Source organism: Hakea prostrata, chromosome 11 (assembly GCF_041222555.1).
Source record: "Hakea prostrata isolate BN-2017 chromosome 11, UWA_Hpros_2, whole genome shotgun sequence".
NCBI classification, from domain to species: Eukaryota; Viridiplantae; Streptophyta; class Magnoliopsida; order Proteales; family Proteaceae; genus Hakea; species Hakea prostrata.
The window spans coordinates 1,594,748-1,615,298 of record NC_142610.1 but is presented as its reverse complement, the minus strand read 5'-3'; the positions used below and the strand labels follow the sequence as shown (position 1 = coordinate 1,615,298).

General features: G+C 36.9%; 1 protein-coding gene across 1 annotated transcript; it reads left to right on the top strand.

Moving 5' to 3' along the window:
• The first annotated feature begins 4,210 nt into the window (after positions 1-4,210).
• On the top strand, positions 4,211-5,961 carry LOC148999528 (uncharacterized). The gene has a single exon (XM_089140220.1). It carries the CDS (start codon positions 4,275-4,277, stop codon positions 5,670-5,672), a length of 1,398 nt encoding a protein of 465 aa, XP_088996346.1. The 5' UTR covers positions 4,211-4,274; the 3' UTR covers positions 5,673-5,961.
• Positions 5,962-20,551: the final 14,590 nt, after the last annotated feature.

Here is a 20,551-nt window from a genome sequence, read left to right as displayed (position 1 = left end):
AAGATTGTGAAGAATCGAATCGAATCGAGATTTGACAAACGAGAGGATTCTTAAAATTTGAAACCTCGAAACTCAAAACTAAATAAAGTTGGCCGATATAGAGTTTTTTTTTTTTTTTGGCGGGGGACTGGGCAAGGTTAGACAATAAAATAAGTTTGCCTTATTTGCAATGACCAATATAAGTTTTAATTTTCTTACAAAATAGCAGTATAATTTTCTTAGTCTTCTTCCAAAAGGCTTGAAAAGCCCTTGGCTTTGGCATGCACATGCGACCATAACAAGCATTGAGTATTTTCAGAACCTTACTTCTTGCAGTGCTGCACCCTATAGCCAAAAATTGGATTGGCACCATGCGGACATCTTGAATTTGAACTGTTTAATTCAACGGTTCAGGTTTAAAGTTGTGTGGCTGCAGGTGCAGCATTGCATCAAAGTCGGGCCCGTATTTTCACTATTAGATTCTAAGGAAACACAACCTAAACAGTCTAGATATACTTGTATCATTTGACAAGGGAGTATTGTAAAAACCCTGAGGGGTGACTCAGTTGGCAAAGCCCAACGCTTCCACATAGGAGATCAGAGTTCGAATCCCCTCGGGGCCAGGGGCGAAGCCCTGCCTATACTAAGTATATAAAAAGCGCATTGATCCTTTTTTCTCCGATCATTTTATGCATAATAATTCACATCCTCTGAATTCTTTTTCCTCCACTCTCTCTTCCCCAAATTCAGAAAAACCCTGAATCCTCTGCAATTTTTGGATCCACATCCTCTCACTACAAAAAAACCCATTTTTGGCGACGCTTTTTTATCCAAGCGTCGCCAAATATAAAGTTTCCACGACGGTTTATACTAAACCGTCGCCAAATAGTCATTTTCCACGGAAACCGTCGCCAAATGTAAGGAAAAGGCAACACTTTTTTTAAACCGTAGAGAAATACTTTTTCGGCGACAGTCTTTCTTAAACCGTCGCCGAAAACAATGATAGGGCGACACTAGTTTATAAAAGCGTAGGGAAATCAGTATTTTCTGCGACGGTTTGTTATAAATCGTCGCTGAAAATGTATAATAAGCTTAAATTCAAATATAAATACAAACATTTTCCTCCACGGTTTGTGCTAACCGTCTCCAAATATTAGTGTACGGTTTTCGGCGACGGTTCATAACAAACCGTCGCCGAACATGTCTTCAATGCCCTAAACCAACCATTTTCCCTGCAATTCCCTGTAATTCTCTCCTAGGATTGTGCCATGTGGCATTTAAGTAATCCAACGGTCACCTAATTCAAACTAAATTTGAATTTTATTTAAACCCATCCATAAATTTGAATTTTATTTAAACTCTAGTTTGTTGGGTAACCGTTAGATTACTTAAATGCCACATGGCACCATCCTAGGAGGGAATTACAGGGAATTGTAGGGAAAGGAATTTCAGAGGATGTGAATCCGCGATTTTTTTGTCTCTCAAGTGGATTCACATCCTCTGTAATTCCTCTCTCTACAATTCCCTGTAATTCCCTCATAGGATTGTGCCATGTGGCATTTAAGTAATCCAAAGGTTACCCAACAAACGAGAGTTTAAATAAAATTCAAATTTATGGGTAGGTTTAAATAAAATTCAAATTTAGTTTAAATTGGATAACCATTGGATTACTTAAATGCCACATGGCACAATCCTATGAGGGAATTACATGGAATTGTAGAGAAAGGAATTACAGAGGATGTGAATCCCTCTCAAGTTTCTCTCTGTGCGAAATTCAGAAAAAGCTGATGCGAGAAACCATCAACAAACTGAATAAACCACCAAGTAACGAAAAAGGTGATTGCTACAGGAAAAAAAAGACCAAACTGCACTCACAAAAACAAACTTTTTCAAATTCGAAATTTGAAGAGAGAAACAAGGTAATGTTTAACAAATACCAATTTGTGAAGCGATTACTTATTACCATCCAGTCATGAACTTTTTGGAGATCCAACTCTGAAAAACAAAAAAAAAAAAAAAAAAAAAAAGGCCTGCCAAGCATAAGAAAAGAAAACCTCAGGCGTGTGTCATTGGGAAAGAAGACAAAGTGAAAATCGCTGTAATTCAGGGCTTTTCTAAATTTCGTGAAGACGAGGAGAGATTGACAGTCGATAGTGAGAGACACAGTGAAGAGGGGCTTTTTCTGAATTTCGAAAAGAGACTCTGAGAGACGGAAAAATCGCAGAGGATTCAGGGTTTTTCTGAATTTGGGGAAGAGAGAGGATGGAGAAGTATATGGATGGGTTTAGAATTTGATTACGTTAGATTACCTAATGCCATGTGGCACAATCTTAAGAGAGAATTACAAAGAAATATTACAAGAAAAGAATTACAGAGGATGTGAATCCGAGTGATATCTTCCATCAAAGCAAAGAGTAACCACAATCTCAGCCATGAAAGAACAAATAATAATACAAACAAAATATCTCAGAGCATAACCGCAAAGATGCATCTCACTAGTCACTAATAACCCTAAGGTCAACAGAAACATCCAAAGGCACAATTTCACCAACTCGCATTTTTTTTTAATTGGCCAAAACATCAAGAAAATCTGTCCCGAGTTCAGCTAAAACTCCAAGAAAATCAACACCTGGACTTTAATGCTGCGCATTAAACGTGCAGCACCGTAAAGCCAAGACAGATTTTGACCTCGATCATTGGCTTCACAGTGCTACGTATCAGCATGATCAACGTACGTAACTATGTCAATAAACAGCAGATACAAATAACCATGAGATGAGAGATATGGGACTCCAGCGGTTGTTCCATTCTGAGTGGGAATTTGAGGTGATAAATCTTAATCAATCTTTCTCATGTTCACTGTTCACTGTTCACCGTTCACCCCTCTCTGTCTCCGTGTCTCTTACGTGGGTTTCTCTATAAAGTACAAACAGGGAGAGATAGGGAGCGAAATTGTTTCAGTCAGGAGCGCTAGTTCCGTCTTCTGAAATTTCAATCGTCGAGATCAAAATTTCGAGATTTTGATCTGATGACCAAAATGTTTTACTTAACTGTAAATGCACAGAATTGAAGCAAGGTCGATGGAGAGATTTGAAACTATTACTCTTTTAAAGAACTATTATCCTGCTGAAATGCTCATTTAAGTGGCGAGTAATCACTTCAGCAGGAGATAGAATCCAGTGGTGGGTCATAATGATCTCTCTTTTGCTCTAAATGAGATCCTCCGGTGCAAGTTTCACAATCAAGCAACTGCGGCTGGGAGACAAATGGAGCTTCCAGTAGACTTTGCTTGCACAGCCGCGATGCTGTCTTCCTTTCCCGCCCTTAACTTTTCGCTGATACCATGATGAAATGATGCTTTCCAATATATTCAATGAATAACACATTACATGTATTTATAGAATAATTGAGATAACCGTGATCAGCTAGAGGACAGCTGTACGGTTGATCTCTCCTTTACACAGTGGACTAGCAAACCGATACCGTGCACTTCACCATGCAAAGAACACAAAAAACAAAAGATAAAAACACAAAAAACAAAAGATAAAAGAAAAAAAAAATTCTACTTGTACGGCAGGGACTAAGGACGCTTTGTTTTTGTTGTAGAAGATGCTTTCTTTCACCATTCAAGGAATAGAAAAGACAAATGATATAAATCAAAAGAAAGAAAAGGCAAAAGGGCCCCACATGCCCAGCTGGAACTAAGGATGCTTTGCCCTTTTTTGCGGTTGAAGGATGCTCCGTCTTTCTTTTCTTGGTAGGAGGATCGAGCTTCAACCCTACGCACAACATGTAGTTCATTCAAAATTACAATTGTTGGATCTAGATTTTTCAACGGTTGAAATCGAAAATCTTGAGTAAGATTTAGATCCAATGACTGTATTTTTTCGAGCGAGGAGTCCTACACATTAAATGCTCAGAACTGAAACAAAATCCAAAAGAAAGATGCTTTCGTGATCATTACATAAGAAATGCATCTTTTCTTCATCTGGTGTAGTGCCATTGATTCTAGGGCCCAGTTTCGGGCAAAACAGAATCTGCTTAGATTTCTGGGTTCAATCTCTCTCCCTCTTGCGAATCAGATGCCTTCCTCTGTCTCTCTCATTGTTTCTCTTGACATGCGTTCGCTTTTTCTCTCTTTTTGTGGAAACATGCATTCTTTCGACTTGCAGAGAATCAGATTAGTTTAGGGCTTGACACTATAAATGAAAGGTTACCATCCAAATGCTAATTTCATTGTGTAGTTGCATTTATCTCTTCCTCTCACAGCACCGATCAACCACCCAACAGCAACAATGGAGAACCAGCAGACCGTGACTCGTCCATGGTTCCGTTTGGCCTCTCAAATTCGGAGGGAGCCGCCCCCACCCCCACCTCCACAACCACAAGCTCCTGCCGTTCCCCAACAAAGGCCTCCTATTGTCCTTGCACCTACAACTACAATTAGGCCTCCACCACCAACGACAGTCCCTCCTCCTCAGCCCCAACCTCAGCCTCAACCACCACCACCTCCCCAGCCACGCTCACCTACACGAGCCCCTCAGCCTCAACCACCACCTCCTCAGCCACGGTCACCTACACGAGCCCCTCCTCCTCCTCAGCGCCAACCTCAGCCCCAACCACCACCTCCCCAGCCACGCTCACCTACACGAGCCCCTCCTCCTCCGCAGCCCGAACCTCAGCCTCAACCATTCCAACCACGCACACCTGCGCCACCACCTACACAAGAACTCCCTCCTCAGCCTCAGCCACCCCCGCCACGCTCACCTACACAAGCCCCCACCCCTGCTTCACCAAAGCCTCAAACCTCCACCCTTCAATCCGTAGCATTAGCACCCCCATCATCTCCCTCAAAGGTTCAGCCACCACCACCAACTGCAGTGTTGCCTCCTTCTCAACCACGCTCACCCCTACGATTCACTCGCTCTCCACCCAAGCCCCAATCTCCACCACCACCTCCTGCAGCCACTTTGCCGCCACCTTCCACTTATCCTCAGGCGCCCAGAGTCCCTCTACCTCAAGTGACTACGATCACTAGCCAACCGCGGGAATCTCCTAAGATCGTCAGGCCTTCTTTACAGACCACATCGCCACAGTCACCCAAAACCAAAACTACACTGTCTGCACCTCCTCCATCTCCATTATCACTTCCACCGTCTCAGCTAGAGCGCGATACCGAACTGCTCGTCGTTGCTGAGAAGAAGAGTGTGGTCCTACAAGAGGAGAAGCCTAAGAAGCAAATGCCTGCTGCTACCAAAACCTCTGATGGCTTGAAGAATGGAACACACGGAGGAGGAAGCAAAGACGTAAGCATCAAGGACAAGGACAAGGAGAAAATGGGGCTGACGGTGATCACCTTAGCCGGTGAGAACAAGGGTGCCTATATGGAAATTTTCAACTCCAACAAGAAGAAACATGAAGCCACTGGAACCCATGGGAGAAGATTGGGCAATAATGGTGACACAAGCGAAGAAGATAGAAAGTCCGTCATGGACAAGAAGGTAACAGTGACGCCGTCGCGTGCTTTTGTTAACAGCAACGTACAAGGCATTAACAACTCCATACTGTTCAACACTTCTTTTTCTCACCATGATCCTGGAGTTCACCTTGTTCTTCCGGAAAAGTCGAAGAACCTACCTGGCCATCCCATCCACTCCAGAGACAATTTCAATGGCGACCATGATACCAAGTAAAAAAGAGTTGAAGAGCAAGATCACAGCGTGACAAGATGAGCGAGGATGATGACGATGATGCGCCAAGTCTGTTCTTTACTTTTAAAAGATACCTAATTGAAGTATTTGAAGAGGGGAGTACTATACCCTTGAGAATATTTTCTTCTGATGTTTCTTGCATGTCTTCTTTCCATTTTCTTTTCATGTCGAATAAAATGGAGTATTCATAAAGTGATAAAACTGAGAAAATACGGGTTACCTTGATACCTTTCAGATATTTGGACTCTCGACCCTCCAAGGGAAAAAAATTTAGCCCACAAGATTTGATTGATGATGGAATGTTTCAATCTAAAATCAACTTCATGTCAATGTAAGGTTGGTAGAGTGGTAATATTTATGCTTCTCGGTGGAGAGGTCATGCGATTGACCCTTGCGTCAAAGCTCTTCAGGCTCCTAAAAATATAATTGAGGTACGCGCAAACTGGCCCAGATGAACCTCATATACCAAACAGAATAACAAAATCAAATCAACTTTATTTTTTAAAAAAAAAAAAAAGAGAAAAAAACTTGTACGCATAAATTTCTTTTCGCTTTCGCGTGCAATAATGAATTAATTTCTGGTCCATTTTCTTTTTTTTTGGTACAAAGGCGCTTTTTATATATGGGGGGATAGGGATATTACATATGCCGCCGGTAGGAGTTGAACCCATGACCTCTCCACTGAGAAGCAGGTTCCTAACCATCCTACTACTCCTCCATTGACAGAAAATAATATATCTGGTCCATTTTCTTGTCAGAAGTGAACCATTCATCTTTTTTAGATGGGTGACATGTGTTCTAATACCACATTACTGATTGAGATCTATTTACAAGTCACATGAATTTTTTATTTAATTAAATCATAATTTGTTATATAATTTCTAAGTTAACTTTAATTTTTTAATATATATTAGAACACATGTTACACGATCACAAAAAAATGATTCTTTATCTAAACTCAGACTGAAAATTTCATGCAAGAATAGCTTGCTATAATATGTAATAGGGGCAGTATGGTCATTCTATTGTATTAGGATAGGCTTGTGTCTTATTGTTTTGTTTTAAGGGTAAGAGGGTAATTGCACTTGGGTTATCTCATGTATGTATTGGGGTTTAGGGATTTCATTCCTATTTACGATCAAACCTCTCTCTCTCCTCACTCTCTCCTCACTCTCTCCTCACTCTCTCTCGTTTTCGGTTCTCTGGAGTTCTTGTTCATCCTGTGTGCAAGAAGCTAAGATTGATTGTTGTTCCTTGGGTTGTTGGTTGTTCGATTGACTCTTGCAAAGGTGGATTGACTCTTGCAAAGGTGGATTAACAACTACTGCTGTTGGAGCGTAGAAGTACTGTGGTGTTGCTTTCGGTTGGGCGCTCGAAGGAAGATAGAAGCTGGGTTTCATCTGTGGTTTCAGGTGTGATTGTTCCTGGTCTTGGTTATTATCTTTCTTGTCCTTTGTATAGGTTATTGTCACTGATCTTAGGGCTGTAATCCTTCTCTATTATTCTACGATTGCATGAGCTTGGTGAGAGCTCATCTCATCCTTGGATGTAGGTCACTGATCGAACCAAGTAAAATCCTGTTTATTGTCTTTTGATTCTTTCTTCTCAATTGTTCTTGGTGTTTATCTGCTGCGTAAGAGTTAGAATCCTTAACACTTGCCCTCCTTGCACACGAATTTGGGATTCACCCATTCAGCCGCTATTTGTCCATATTCAACTTAGTAATGTCAACTGTCTTTTTTTTTTCTTCCTCCGTCTGGAACATGTATTTGGGATTCATGCTTTCAGCTGCCATTTATCTACATTCAATTCATGAGTGCAACCAAGGAACGATATCTCGCCCGGATTCATCGGTTCGCCACCCGGCGAACCAGGGCGAGTTCTCTCTTTCTTTCTTCTTCTTCTTCTTCTTCTTCTTCTCCTTCAACGATCTGACAATGTCGCCGAGCCGCTGCTACCAGTGTCTTCTATCTCTTTCACGATCGTCAAAAAAAAAAAAAAAAAAGTTTTGAAGTTTTGCTTGGTGAAATTTTGAAATATTGATATCGTTGGCTTTTTTATTTGGCTAGTGGGCGAAATACGGCGATTTTTTCCTAAATTTGCCAAAAATAGTTCATTGAGTGCAACTGTCTTTTTCTTCTTTTTTCCCCAACCGTTGGATTTTTTGAAGATCTAATTATATTTTAAATTGATTTACCAAAAAAAAAAACCACTGCTTGTGCATTATAAGCCATATTTTGTTTTCTATTAAATTTATTATAAATCAGATCAAACTAAGCCATATTTTTTTCTTTCTTGTATTCGAATTTATTAGAGAAAATTGCACCGGCACCCCAAAATGGAGGCCTTAAAGCACTGACACCCCCACTTTATGTTTAAATAACACAAATACCAAAAATTGGATTTTTGTTGGATATATTTGTCCAATTTTATCACTGAAAAGAGTAAATCAATGTTTATTTTGTTTCAATTATATCCCTATAATAAACAATATGTAGACTGTTTTCAGTGATAAATTAGACAAATATATCCAATGAAAATCTAATTTTTTGGTCTTTGTGTTTTCTAAACATAAAGTGGGGTGTCAGTGCTTTAAAGCCTCCATTTTGGGGTGCCAGTACAATTTGCTCTTATTATAAATCAGATCAAACCAAATAATTAACTAAACCACCTGTCTCTTTTTGTTTCACCTTTGAAGTTACTAGTAATGTCCTTAAATAAAGTTGATTTGGTAAGTCCAAAATTTGTGGACAGTCCTAAATATTTTTTAGAACCTGATGTATAGGACATCCTTAGAACATGAGAAAACCATCTCTTTAAGCGACTTGATGTATTCGGTAAGAAAGTAATCTCAAACTTTCTATAATTAATGGCCTGATCAAGAGCATGACCATAAAGCTGAAGAAGATCCTTTAACTGATAAATCTCTTCAATAGACACTTCTGAAAATAAGAGAGAATCCATCCGCGAATACTAGATGAGAAACCACAGGAGCACGACCACGAACTCTAATCCCTGATATTTGATTAGAATTCTGAGTATGATGGAAGAGACAACTAAAGGCATGTGAGACAAGGGAAAACAAAGCAAGGGAGAGAGGATCTCCTTGACGAATTCCCCTTCTAGGAATAATGCATCCCTGTGAAGCTCCAATGATAAGTATATGATAAGAAATTGACTGTAAACTACCCATTATCAGGCAAACAAATGTCAAAAGAGCCCATCTTTAACAAATAGACGCTCCAGAAATATCCAGTCAACACAATCATAAGCTTTTTGCATATCTAGCTTGACTGCCATTTACTTTCACTTTTGTTTCTTACTTGTGCAAATGTAATGAAACATTTCTTGGGCAATGAAAATATTATAGGAGATGCTTCTTCCCCGAACAAAAGTAGATTGAAAGGGACTGATAATGGTGTTAAGAACCTCACGAAGACAAGAAGCAATAACTTTCTTCATCACCTTACAGATTACATTACTCAGAGCAATTGCCGAAGTTGTTCTGCAAATTCCGGTTGATTAACCTTTGTTACAAGACAAACAATAGTTTCATTCAAGGAAGGAGAGAGATAACCCGAATCAAAGAATTCCAAACCACAAAGAATAGATCCTGATGAATTAAGTCCCAATATTTCTGGAAAAAAACTGGAGGAAATCCATCTAGAACCGGCAATTTCAAGGGGCTCAAAGCAAATAAAGCCAACCTCACTTCCTCCAAAGATGGCAGATCACATAAAGCATCGTTGATGGCTTTGTCATAGCCTTAGATTGGAGCCCTGATTCTAACTATGTTCTTTGATGGTTCAAAGGATTTGACAATGAGACTTCTTTGTTTGAAAAATTCACGGGTTTTAAGAAGCCGTTTTTTGTTTTTAGGGCATAGGAATACTATATATTGTGATGCCTTTAAATTTTTTTTTTGGGCATAGAGAAGAAGTTGAATTTGGCTCCTAAGGTTTATATACTTTCATGTGACTGTATTGGGCTCTATCAAGTGCTTGATTTTGTCTACATATTCATATTGTTTTCTTGTATCGATTTTATATTAAAACATATCACATCGTTTTTTTTTGTACAGATGTCATATTGTACCGAATTACTGATACCACACCAATTTACATCTTTAAACTAGGGATTCAAACTGATCAAATTTTGCTTGGATTTGGTAATATCTGAATTCAAATTTGATTATTAAACACATTGTCTGAATTTGAATCCGATATCCGTCATATGTGTAAATTTATAATCGAATTCGAATTTAATTAGTTAATCAGATTTTCGGATAGAATTCAAATTTTTTTAGTTAATCGGATTTTTGGATAATATCATATATGAATTCAAAATAATCGGATGAATAAAAAAATCTGAATGTAATTAAAATATCTGATATCTTATTAGAGTAACAAATATCCAAATAGGGGTGAAAATAATCTTGATTGACAAAAAAATTTAGAAACTATCAACCAAAAATAATAAATTAATGGTGAAACAAAAATAGTACAAATAAGAGCCCTTTTCAAATAAGGAAACACTACTTTCAAAAGTCTTATCTAGTTCATTAACAATAAATAAATAAATAAATAAATAAATAAATAAATAAATAAATAAATCTTTTAATGCAATAACTATGTCCTTTTAAATTGAAAAATAAAGGAATTTGCATCATTTTTTTGTGCTCATATAAGTTAAATTTAGTTTCTTTCTCTATTGAATTGCAATCTGTTAGGTTTTTTATAAAATCTATATTAAGTTTCAAAATTAGTTTTTGCTTTTCTTTTATTTAATTATTTTGTTAGTGTGTGGGACCCATGAGGTAAGGGTGGTAATGAGGCACCATGAGTAAAGGAGGCCCTTCATGACCTTGGTTATGAGACTCTTCATGACATTGGTCATGGGTCTTAAAGGTCTTGATCATGGTGGTGTGGTGGGCTTACTTGAATGGTGGAATTTACTTAATTTCTAACTCTTGACCATCAATTCTCATTTCAATTTCATGACCATTCATGGCCATTACCATGAGTAGGGTTAAGGTTATTGAATGGATTAAATCAATTCATTGCCTTAAAAATCCTATGGGGTGTAAGGTGAGGTTTGAGCCTATATAAACCCAACATTTCCTTGCATGTGGTGTGCAATTGAGACAATCTTCACATTCACATTAGTTGTTTTACAAAGTTCATTTCTTTCTTGAGTTGTCTAAGTGTTGTGCTCTAGCTTTTGGCTCCTTGAAAGGACTAGAAGAATTACCTCATCTTCTAGTTGGAGGTTGCTTTATCTTGGAGGTGGTGGTGCAAAGAACCCTTGGTAGTATGGTGCATCAATTACCTTAAAGACAGCACTCAAGGTGTGACTCAACCTTATTGATCGCTGGTTCGTTCGGTTGCAACATCATGCTCTCCGGACTGGCTAAAGATCTTCATCTCTCAATTGTATTGCAATTTCATTTTTGTGTGTTTGAAGAATTTGTAATACAATTACCCCAACACAATCTAATGTATAGGTACAAATATATAGTCGTTCCAAAATGGTTAGAGAAAGAGAGAGGAGATTCAGATAACCAAAATATTTGACGGAAAAAAAAAAAAACAACTTAGGTGCAACAGTAATACATCGTAGCAAGGAGATTCAAAGTTTAAATTTTTCTGAAGGTGCAAAATGATAAAACACTTGAAAGAAGTACTGGTCTACTATGAGGAAATGAAGACACCAAAAGTAGAAATTAGAGTTTTTAAGCATGAGTCCTCTTTGTAGCACATAAACTAATGTTGGATCCCTTTAGTGTAATAAATTATATTTGGGTCTCAAAAAAACTAATATCGTCTCTCACCTTTAAGTAATGTGTTGTAGCAAGGAGATTCAAAGTTTAAAATATTCTAAAGGTGCAAATTGATAAAACGCTTGAAAAAACTAGTCTACTAGGAGGAAATGAAGACACTAGGAGTAGAAATTAGAGTTTTTTAAGCATGGACCCTATTTGTAAAGCATAAACTAATGTTGGACCCAAGGTTCGATATGTCGACTCATGTCGCCGTGTCGGACCCTAGCGACACGGTGACATGAGCGACATGTCGCCAAAAGTCGCCCGACTTTTGGCAAGGGTTCGATGAAAAATCGAACCCTTGTTTCGAAGGGTATTTCAGGTCATTTTGACCTGAAATTTGACGTGTAACCTAATTTGAGGTCAATAAACACATTGGGAGTGTTATTTTGACCTAAAACATCACATAATATAAAGTTTATAATTGGCACATGTCCAGCTGTATGCGGGCAAAACTGGAAGTTTGGAAAATTCATATAAACTAATGTAAATATGCAAAGAAAACACAAATACACAATTAGTAAAGAGATGTACTAAAGTTTACAATTCATTATACAATTATGTTGAGAAAAGAGATGTATGGCTCATGCTTCACATATTGTTACCGATGAACACGGGGGCAAATTTAGGGGTGTCGTGTCGCCCCCAGCGACATTGCGACATATCGCCCTGTGTCGGCGATATGTCGCCGACACAATGAACCATGGTTGGACCCCTTTAGTGCAATAAATTATATTTGAGTCCAAAAAAACTAATATCATCTCTCACCATTAAGTTTTTTTCGAATTTTAAACCTGGAGGGATCAAAATACCCGTTAAGTTGTTTGATATATATAATAGGACTAAAATACCCCCAATACCCTATTGTTAATTATCAACTATATTCATGAATGAAGGGATTCCTCCTTCACTCATCTTCTTCCTTCACCATGTCAAAACCATTGTTGGAAACCACCTCGCAAAAAAAAAAAAAAAACTTGGATTTTAATTTGCGGCAAAGGCGGCAAGGGTCAGATATTTGCCATGTAATCTATTTTAGATTGAATGGTTTAGATTCAAAAATGAAGGGGTTAAATATAAATATACTTTACCAAAAAAAAAATATAAATATAAGATTCTTATTTTACTAAACTTATTTTTAAGTTAATAAATTTACAAAATATACCTGTGAATCGAGGGAACTCATTCGTTCAAATACTCATCTTTCTTAGAACCGACCATGTCATTCAACTCTTTGGACTCTCAAATCTCACCTTATTTGTCTCACCGTCACTACTGGATTCAAGGGATTTATTCACCTTATTCGTCTCCTTAAGACCGTCACTACCGGATTCAAGGGATTTATTTGGTTGGAACAATTCAAAGTTTTGCAATTTATAGGTTTTCTGATTCTTGGATGTGAAAAAGCCAAAATTAGCAAAACCCTAGAAATTACAAAACATGGAATCAAAGGGGTTTGTTTCAAAGGGGTTTGTTGTTGCTAATTGGGTTAAAAGAAGAAGGGAAAAAAACCAGCAAAGTTACTCAAATTTTTTATCGTTTGGTTCTCACCATGTCTCAACCTCCTTATGTTAAGAAAGACGATGAAGGTAGGCATCAGGAACCAAAGGTGTTTTTCAGCAGCCGCCACTGGATGGAAACATAGTGGAGATGGGTTGTAGAGGGAGGAGTATCGATGGAGAGGGAGAGAGAGAATTAGGTAAAAAGCACTTAAAATGTAAAAATAAAAAATAGGATTTACAAGTAAACCCCCGACATTTGATTCTCAACTGTTCGATCTTATTCTGATTATGTGGCATAATAACCAACGTTGACAACAACTAGCAGCTGCTGCAAACAAAAATCCAAAAAAACCCACCATACTTACACATTAGTTTTAGGATTCCACTTTCATAAATTTGCACTATTGTTACTAATGATTCTAAAACATAACTTGTTAATTTATATTTGATGGTTAATTACGGAGCAATAAGTTCTTATAACCATGGCAAACTCTTGAATTTTTTTAATTATTGACAGATTATTTCGTACAAGATATACAATATATAATGTTAGGAAGACCGGACGGATGAGAGGCTTAGATGAAAAGGATTCAAATTCCAAAACCTAATCACATAACTAGCATGAATATGTATATTTCTCCTTTTCTTGATTTTCATCTCATTCTTTTGATATGCACATATAAATGTTATTATCATGCTTAGTAAGCAAAGTTAGGATGAGTTCCAATCATTAAACAACTTAAATGAAACCCAAACTTGCTCGTTGCAATGATAAAAGTGGTTTTCAAACTTAAATAACTTTTAGGCTTATTTTCATATTTTAGCAAAAATTATATGAAAAGAAATGAAAATATCACAATGAAATGGTGGAGGAAATTGACAAACATGACAGACGTTTCTTTACTAGTTTCTTTACTAGAAATGCAAGAGCTTTATCTTTAGGTGAGTCTTAGAACAAATACTAAGATGTTCTTTTAAGGGCAAACTACGTATAAACCCTTAGGTTTGTTTTCAATTATATCCACTAACCCTTAAAAAAATCAATTACAAATGCTCCTGATTGTTAAGGATCAATGTTAAAATGTATAAAATACCAAATTCACTTTGTCTGTTGAATTTTTATCATCTTAGATATGAACGCATGGTCAATTTAAATCCAACTATCACAAATTCCCAACATATAATTGACTCTTTCTCTCTTTTTCTCTAACCCTACTTTCTATTCTTTCCCTGTGTAGACTTTCTATTTGGCTCTGGTAGTAGGGCACCACCACCATGTAAAAGGGAATGCTGAGAATGAGTTTATTTTTCCGGTAGGTGGTTTGCAAATCTTTAACCAGTGTCTATTTGATTTTTTCCATTTTCTCAGCCATTGTGTTTGTTTTTGCAAGGTAGATGTCCTTTTTTGTAGAAATTTGATTTAGTTCCCAAAAAAACTAATATCCTCTCTTATTGTTAAGTAATATGTTGTAGCAAATAGATTCAAAGTTTAAATTCTTATAAAGGTACAAATTGATAAAACACTGGAAAGAACTGGTCTATTAGGAGGAAATGAAAACACTAGAAGTAGAAATTAGATTTTTTTAAGCATGAATCTTCTTTGTAGAGCATAAATTAATGTTGGACCCCCTTAGTGCAATAAATTATACTTGGGTCCAAAAAAACTAATATCGTTTAAGTTTTTCGAATTTTAAACCTGAAGGGATCAAAATACCCATTAGGTTGTGATGCGTCCAAAATCTGCTCAGCCCTTAGATCTCCTCGTGATGACCTGCAAAACGAAAGCGTCAGATGTGGCCCGACCGCGGGGGTCGGGAGTCCACCTCCGAAGGCTAAGTCAGTTGATGAACTTAATCACAAACGGCTCTGCTAGAAGCACAGAGCTAAGGAATAAAGAACTGGGAAAGGTGATCTAGATCGTAAGCCGCTGATAGTTTACGTCTATCAGTATGTATCTGAATCTGAGTCTGAGTCTCAGATTGTGTGTTTTCGATCCCCTCACCTCGTATGGCAGTAAGGTTTATATAGAGTGTACCTTCGAATCTCCTTCGTTGGATGCACTTGAGCCTTCTTCGGGTAGTCATTGGATCTTAACAGTTAGATCCGTTGAGCAGTAGACTTCTACTAGTTTGGACTAGTAGAGGACTCCTGAGATAACCTTTAGGTTATGTGATGATTATCCCTCCGATAATGATTAGCTGCAGCCGTCAATTCGAGTCTGCTATCATTAGGGTAATTAACCTAATCCATAAGCAGGATTAGGGCGTGCTTGTAGCTGAATAAGTTTTCTTTCTCAGGCAAGCCATCTTCGGATCCGGTTTGCTCGGGAGCGAGTCGGTTCCCTCTGTCTTGACCGGGGTCGAGGGTCGAACCAGATATGAACCCGGTCCGATCATAATTTCTCCATATCAGGTTGTTTAATATATATAATAAGACTAAAATATCCCAAATACCTTGTTGTTATCAACTATATTGATGGGTGACGGGATTCCTCCTTCACTCATCTTCTTCCTTCACCATGTCAAAACCATTGTTGGAAACCCTTTCGCAAAATAAAAAAAACTTGGATTTTTATTTGTGGCAAGAGCAAATATTTGCCATGTAATCTATTTTAGATTGAATGGTTTAGATTCAAAAGTAAAGGGGTTAAATATAAATATAAGATTCTTATTTTACTAAGTTTAGATTCAAAAGTGAAGGGGTTAAATATAAATATAAAATTCTTATTTTACTAAACTTATTTTTATGTTTTTAAATTACAAAATATACCCTGTGAATCGAGGGAACTCATTCGTTCAAATACTCTTCTTACTTAGGACCGACCATGTCCTTCAACTCTTTGGACTCTCAAATCTCACATTATTCGTCTCTTTCCTATGGCGGTCGCTACCGGATTGAAGGGATTTATTAGTTGTAACAATTCAAAGTTTTGCAATTTGTAGGTTTTCTGATTCTCGGAAGTGTTTATCGTTGCTAATTAGGTTAAAACAGTGATATTATGGCATTAAGGTTCATGAATCCTCATGGGAGAACAAGTAATAAGAGACAAATGCCTTTGTTTTCTTGAGAATTTGATATGGGGTGATATGGGGTGAAATCCTTAATATGGATAATTAGGATTCTAGAGATTGGATGGGGCTGTAATTTGGATCAAGTTAGGTATAGGATATGTCCTTAAAGTAAGGTTGAATTTGGATGGGTAGATTAGCAGTTACTAGTTAGGGTTCTTGAAATTAGGAATTCAATATTCTCAAAATTCTAGAAACTGCTGTTTCTAGAGTTAGGACGAGGGGAATTGGCTCGGTATTTGGTTTGGAGGTTGAGGCGTTGGGGCATGGTGAGTGTGGTCTGATTTTTATTTATTCATTATTTATTTTTTTGGGTGAATAGTTTGGTCTGATTTTGATTGCTTGTTGGGAGATTTATGGTTTCTTGGTGTCTACGAGTTGGGGAGCTTGATTGATGGAATCCAGATCATCTCCCAGTCGGGGGAGCCCCATGGCTTCCTAACCACAAAAATCAGTGGGTCCCACGGGTGAAAATTAATTTTTTAAAATATTTTTTCCAAAAAGTGTTTTTCACCGTGGACCCCACTGATCTTTGTGGTCAGGAAGCGTCAGGGTCGCTGATCCGACTCTGATTGATGGAGGGAGGGGGATTAGGGATCAAGATAAAGGAAAGAGGGAAAGATGGGTCTTCAACTAACCTTCTGTAGAACCTATTCTTCTGCAGAGGAGGTGGATTAATAGAGATCTAGGCTGCATCCTCAGCCACAGCGAGAATCTTGAACTTGAGCCATGAAGAACCTACAAAATTATCTTCAATTTTAATCACCAAGGTTCCCGGGCCTCTTGGACTTTGACCACCAACTAACAAATCTAGTCTTAAAACTGTAGGTCAGAAATCTATGAGAGCATCAAAGCTGATAATGTTTTTTCTTTTTAAAATTCTAGTTGTGTATCAACCTGTGTGGAACTGTGATCTCTTTCTTGTTAGAGAGGTTTGCAATGTGTTAAATCCAAAGTAACTGAGATAGAACCTGGTAAATACTGTGTTGATACGCTAAATACAGAAATCTTTGATGAGACGGATCTTTAAAAATTAGAGGACAAATAGTGATTCAATGAGCTTGGCCTTTCTCCAAATTTGAGTTCGTTTTTAATCTTCTTTGTTGCATCAAAATGCGAGTCTTTTGGGAGACTATATTAAGGTTATAAATCAAGCTTATTGCTAGTATGTGATACTTCTTCAGCTTGTATGCATTTGTTTGAATGCTTATTGGTTTCTCATTCTCACTATGCAATATGAAGTTACTAATGTATTTTAAATAGAGATATAGTTTCTTATCTTATCCAGCAGTCTATTTAAGATTCCATAGTCTTGTTTTGTGCTTGACTACGTTTATTTTATCTAACTAATAATACATGAGAATGAGATTGTTGTTCAGTCTTGTGAACAGAAAGGATGTAGTTCTGTGCTTTATAATAAATCTTTAAGGTTCCATTTATGTGATCTTGTTGTCACTGAATTCTTAGTGTTTCATTATCCTCTATATGATGTATTCAACAACTTGGCATGAATTTGGTTTTACTAATGAAAATATTCTTAAATATTATAATGTGATGATAAGTATGGTGACATAAGTTGTGCGGTGGAATTTGACAGCATGGGATGTGTTTAACTACAGCAGCAAGGCTGGACATCTAATACCCACTCGGTTAAAACCTGAATCTAGATGATATCAGTCTTGTTATTTTCCTCATTTCTCTAGAGAGTCTAATGTAGTAGCAGATTGCCTAGCCTCGGACAGTTCTATCTATTTGACTGTTTGATAGATTGGCCAAGTTCGGCTCCATGGTTTGAGGGATTTATCTTGTTCTGCTTCTGTTTTTAGCACAAGCAACTAATTCTGTGATGGAAAATAGTATATTTACTGTGATGGTGCATCTGAGCAAGCTGAGGAGAGAGTGCCAAATGATGACTTTCCAAGGAACTTCGAAGATGCGTAGTGCTGGAGTTGAACCTACAGGGGAACTTTCTTTCTGTAAAGACCTTTGTAGGTTGCTGTATCTTTTTTTTTGGTGGGATGTTGTTGTATCAGACATTAGCAGGATATTTAGCATTTTTTGGAAGTCCCTTTGTGCACACAGGGGTTGTCTTTGGTGAAAAAAATATAGTATTCTTTGTTAAGTTTGGTTGTTGGTCATACAGGTCTTCAAAAAGATTTTAAGTTTACTTTGAGTGAGATACTAGTGTTACTATATTATTGCAGGAAATTTAGTTCTTCAACAGACTATTAAAAGTCCAAATCATTTTGATTATCAAATAACTCCTTTTGCAATACACCATGTAAAATTTGAAATTAAAGTGCGATTTATATAGAAAGGGTTCCTCTTGAAGTAATCAATAATAAGGGTCTGTTTGGTTACATGAGTCTGAAAATTTCAAATATCTAGAGATTTCAAATCTATGGAGTTATAATTTATAAAATTAGATGTTTGGTTGTGGAATGAAATCTGTGGATTCATCCTAAAAAACTATTTGATCGATGTGATTTGTGAATGTGCAAATGTATAGTTTTTTTGAAATCTCTGAATTTCCCATAAATCTACAGATTCACGTTTTTAGTGTAAAATGTAAATCTCTAGATTTCATGAATCTAGAGATTTTTACAACCAAACGGGTATAATTCTTAGATTCATGAATCCAGAGATTTCATTCATGTAACCAAACAGGCCCTTAGGGTATTGCATAATTGGAGAATTTGGAGAATACACAAAAATTGAGTTACAAGACAAACATTATATCAGAAATTGAAATTTCAAAAACCCAACAAAAACACATACTTGCAAGAGTTTTCCCAACCAAAACCAACTGTATGGACATGGAGACTGAAATAATATTATGGAAGCCTACCAATTGCAATGAATTATGTATTTTGGTCATTTCTATTTAATTCTGTACCTATCGATACGTATCTGCGAAACGATACGATACGAAGCAAAACGTCTCTTAAAATCACCCAACCGATACGAGATACTTTAAACCTTGCTTGAAGCAATAGAATCATTTGTTAGTTCACAAATAAATAAATAAAAAAGACTTCTATATTGATAAGTAGAAAATCTTCACTTGTTTCAAAAAGTAAACATTACTTTCAGAAGTTTTATCTAGTTTCTTTCTCTATTGAATTGCAATCTAATGTATTGGTACAAATATATAGTCGCTCCAAAACCGTTATAGAGAGAGAAGATTCAAGATAACCAAAAAATTTGACCAAAAGAAGAAGAAAAAAAACAACTTAGTTGCAACAGTAATACATTGTAGAAAGGAGATTCTAAAGTTTTAATTAATCAGAAGGTGCAAAATGATAAAACACTTGAAAGAACTGGTCTCCTTGGAGGAAATTAGAGTTTTTTAAGCATGAGTCTTCTTTGTAGAGCATAAACTAATGTTGGACCATTTTAGTGCAATAAATTATATTTAGGTTCCAAAAAAACTAATAGCGTAGTTTTTTTTTTAATTTTAAACTTGGAGAGATCAAAATATCCGTTAGGTTGTTTAATATATATGACAGGACTAAAATACCCCAATACCCTATTTGTTATCAAATATATTGATGGGTGAAGGGGACCCATCTTCTTCCTTCACAGTGTCAAAACCATTGTTAGAAACCACCTTGCAAAAGAAAAGAAAAAACTAGGATTTTAATTTGCAGCAGAAGCAACAAGGGTCAGATATTTGCCATTTAATCTATTTTAGATTGAACGGTTTAGATTCAAAAGTGAAGGGGTTAAATATAAATATAAGATTCTTATTTTACTAAACTTATTTTTAAGTTTTTAAAATTTACAAAATGTACCATGTGAATCGAGAGATTCATTCGTTCAAATACTCTTCTTTCTTAGGACTGACCATGTCTTTCAACTCTTTGGACTCTCAAATCTCACCTTATTCATCTCCTTCTTATGCGCTACCGGATTGAAGGGATTTATTCACCTTATTCGTCTCCTTCTTATGGTCGTCGCTACCAGATTGAAGGAAATTTATTTGGTTGAAACAATTCAAAGTTTTGCAATTTGTAGGTTTTTTGTTTCTTGGATGTGAAAAACCAAAACTAGCAAAACCTTAGAAATTAGAAAACATGGAATCAAAGAGGTTTGTCGTTGCTAATTGGGCTAAAAGAAGGGAAAAAAAACCAGCAAAGTTACTCTTTTTTTTTTTTTGGCAAATAAAAATCCCTAGTCGTCTAGTTCTCACCATGTCTCAACCTCCTTACGCTAAGAAAGAGGATGAAAGTAGGCATCAAGAACCAGAGGTGTTTTTCAGTAGCCGATGGAAACACAGTGGAGATGGGTTGCAGAGGGAGCAGTACCGATGGAGAGGGAGAGAGAGTTAGGTGCTTTTCAGTAGCCGATGGAAACACAGTGGAGGGTTGCAGAGGGAGGAGTACCGATGGAGAGGGAGAGAGAGAGTTAGGTAAAAAACACTTAAAATGTAAAAATAAAAAAATAGGATTTACAAATAAACCCCCGACA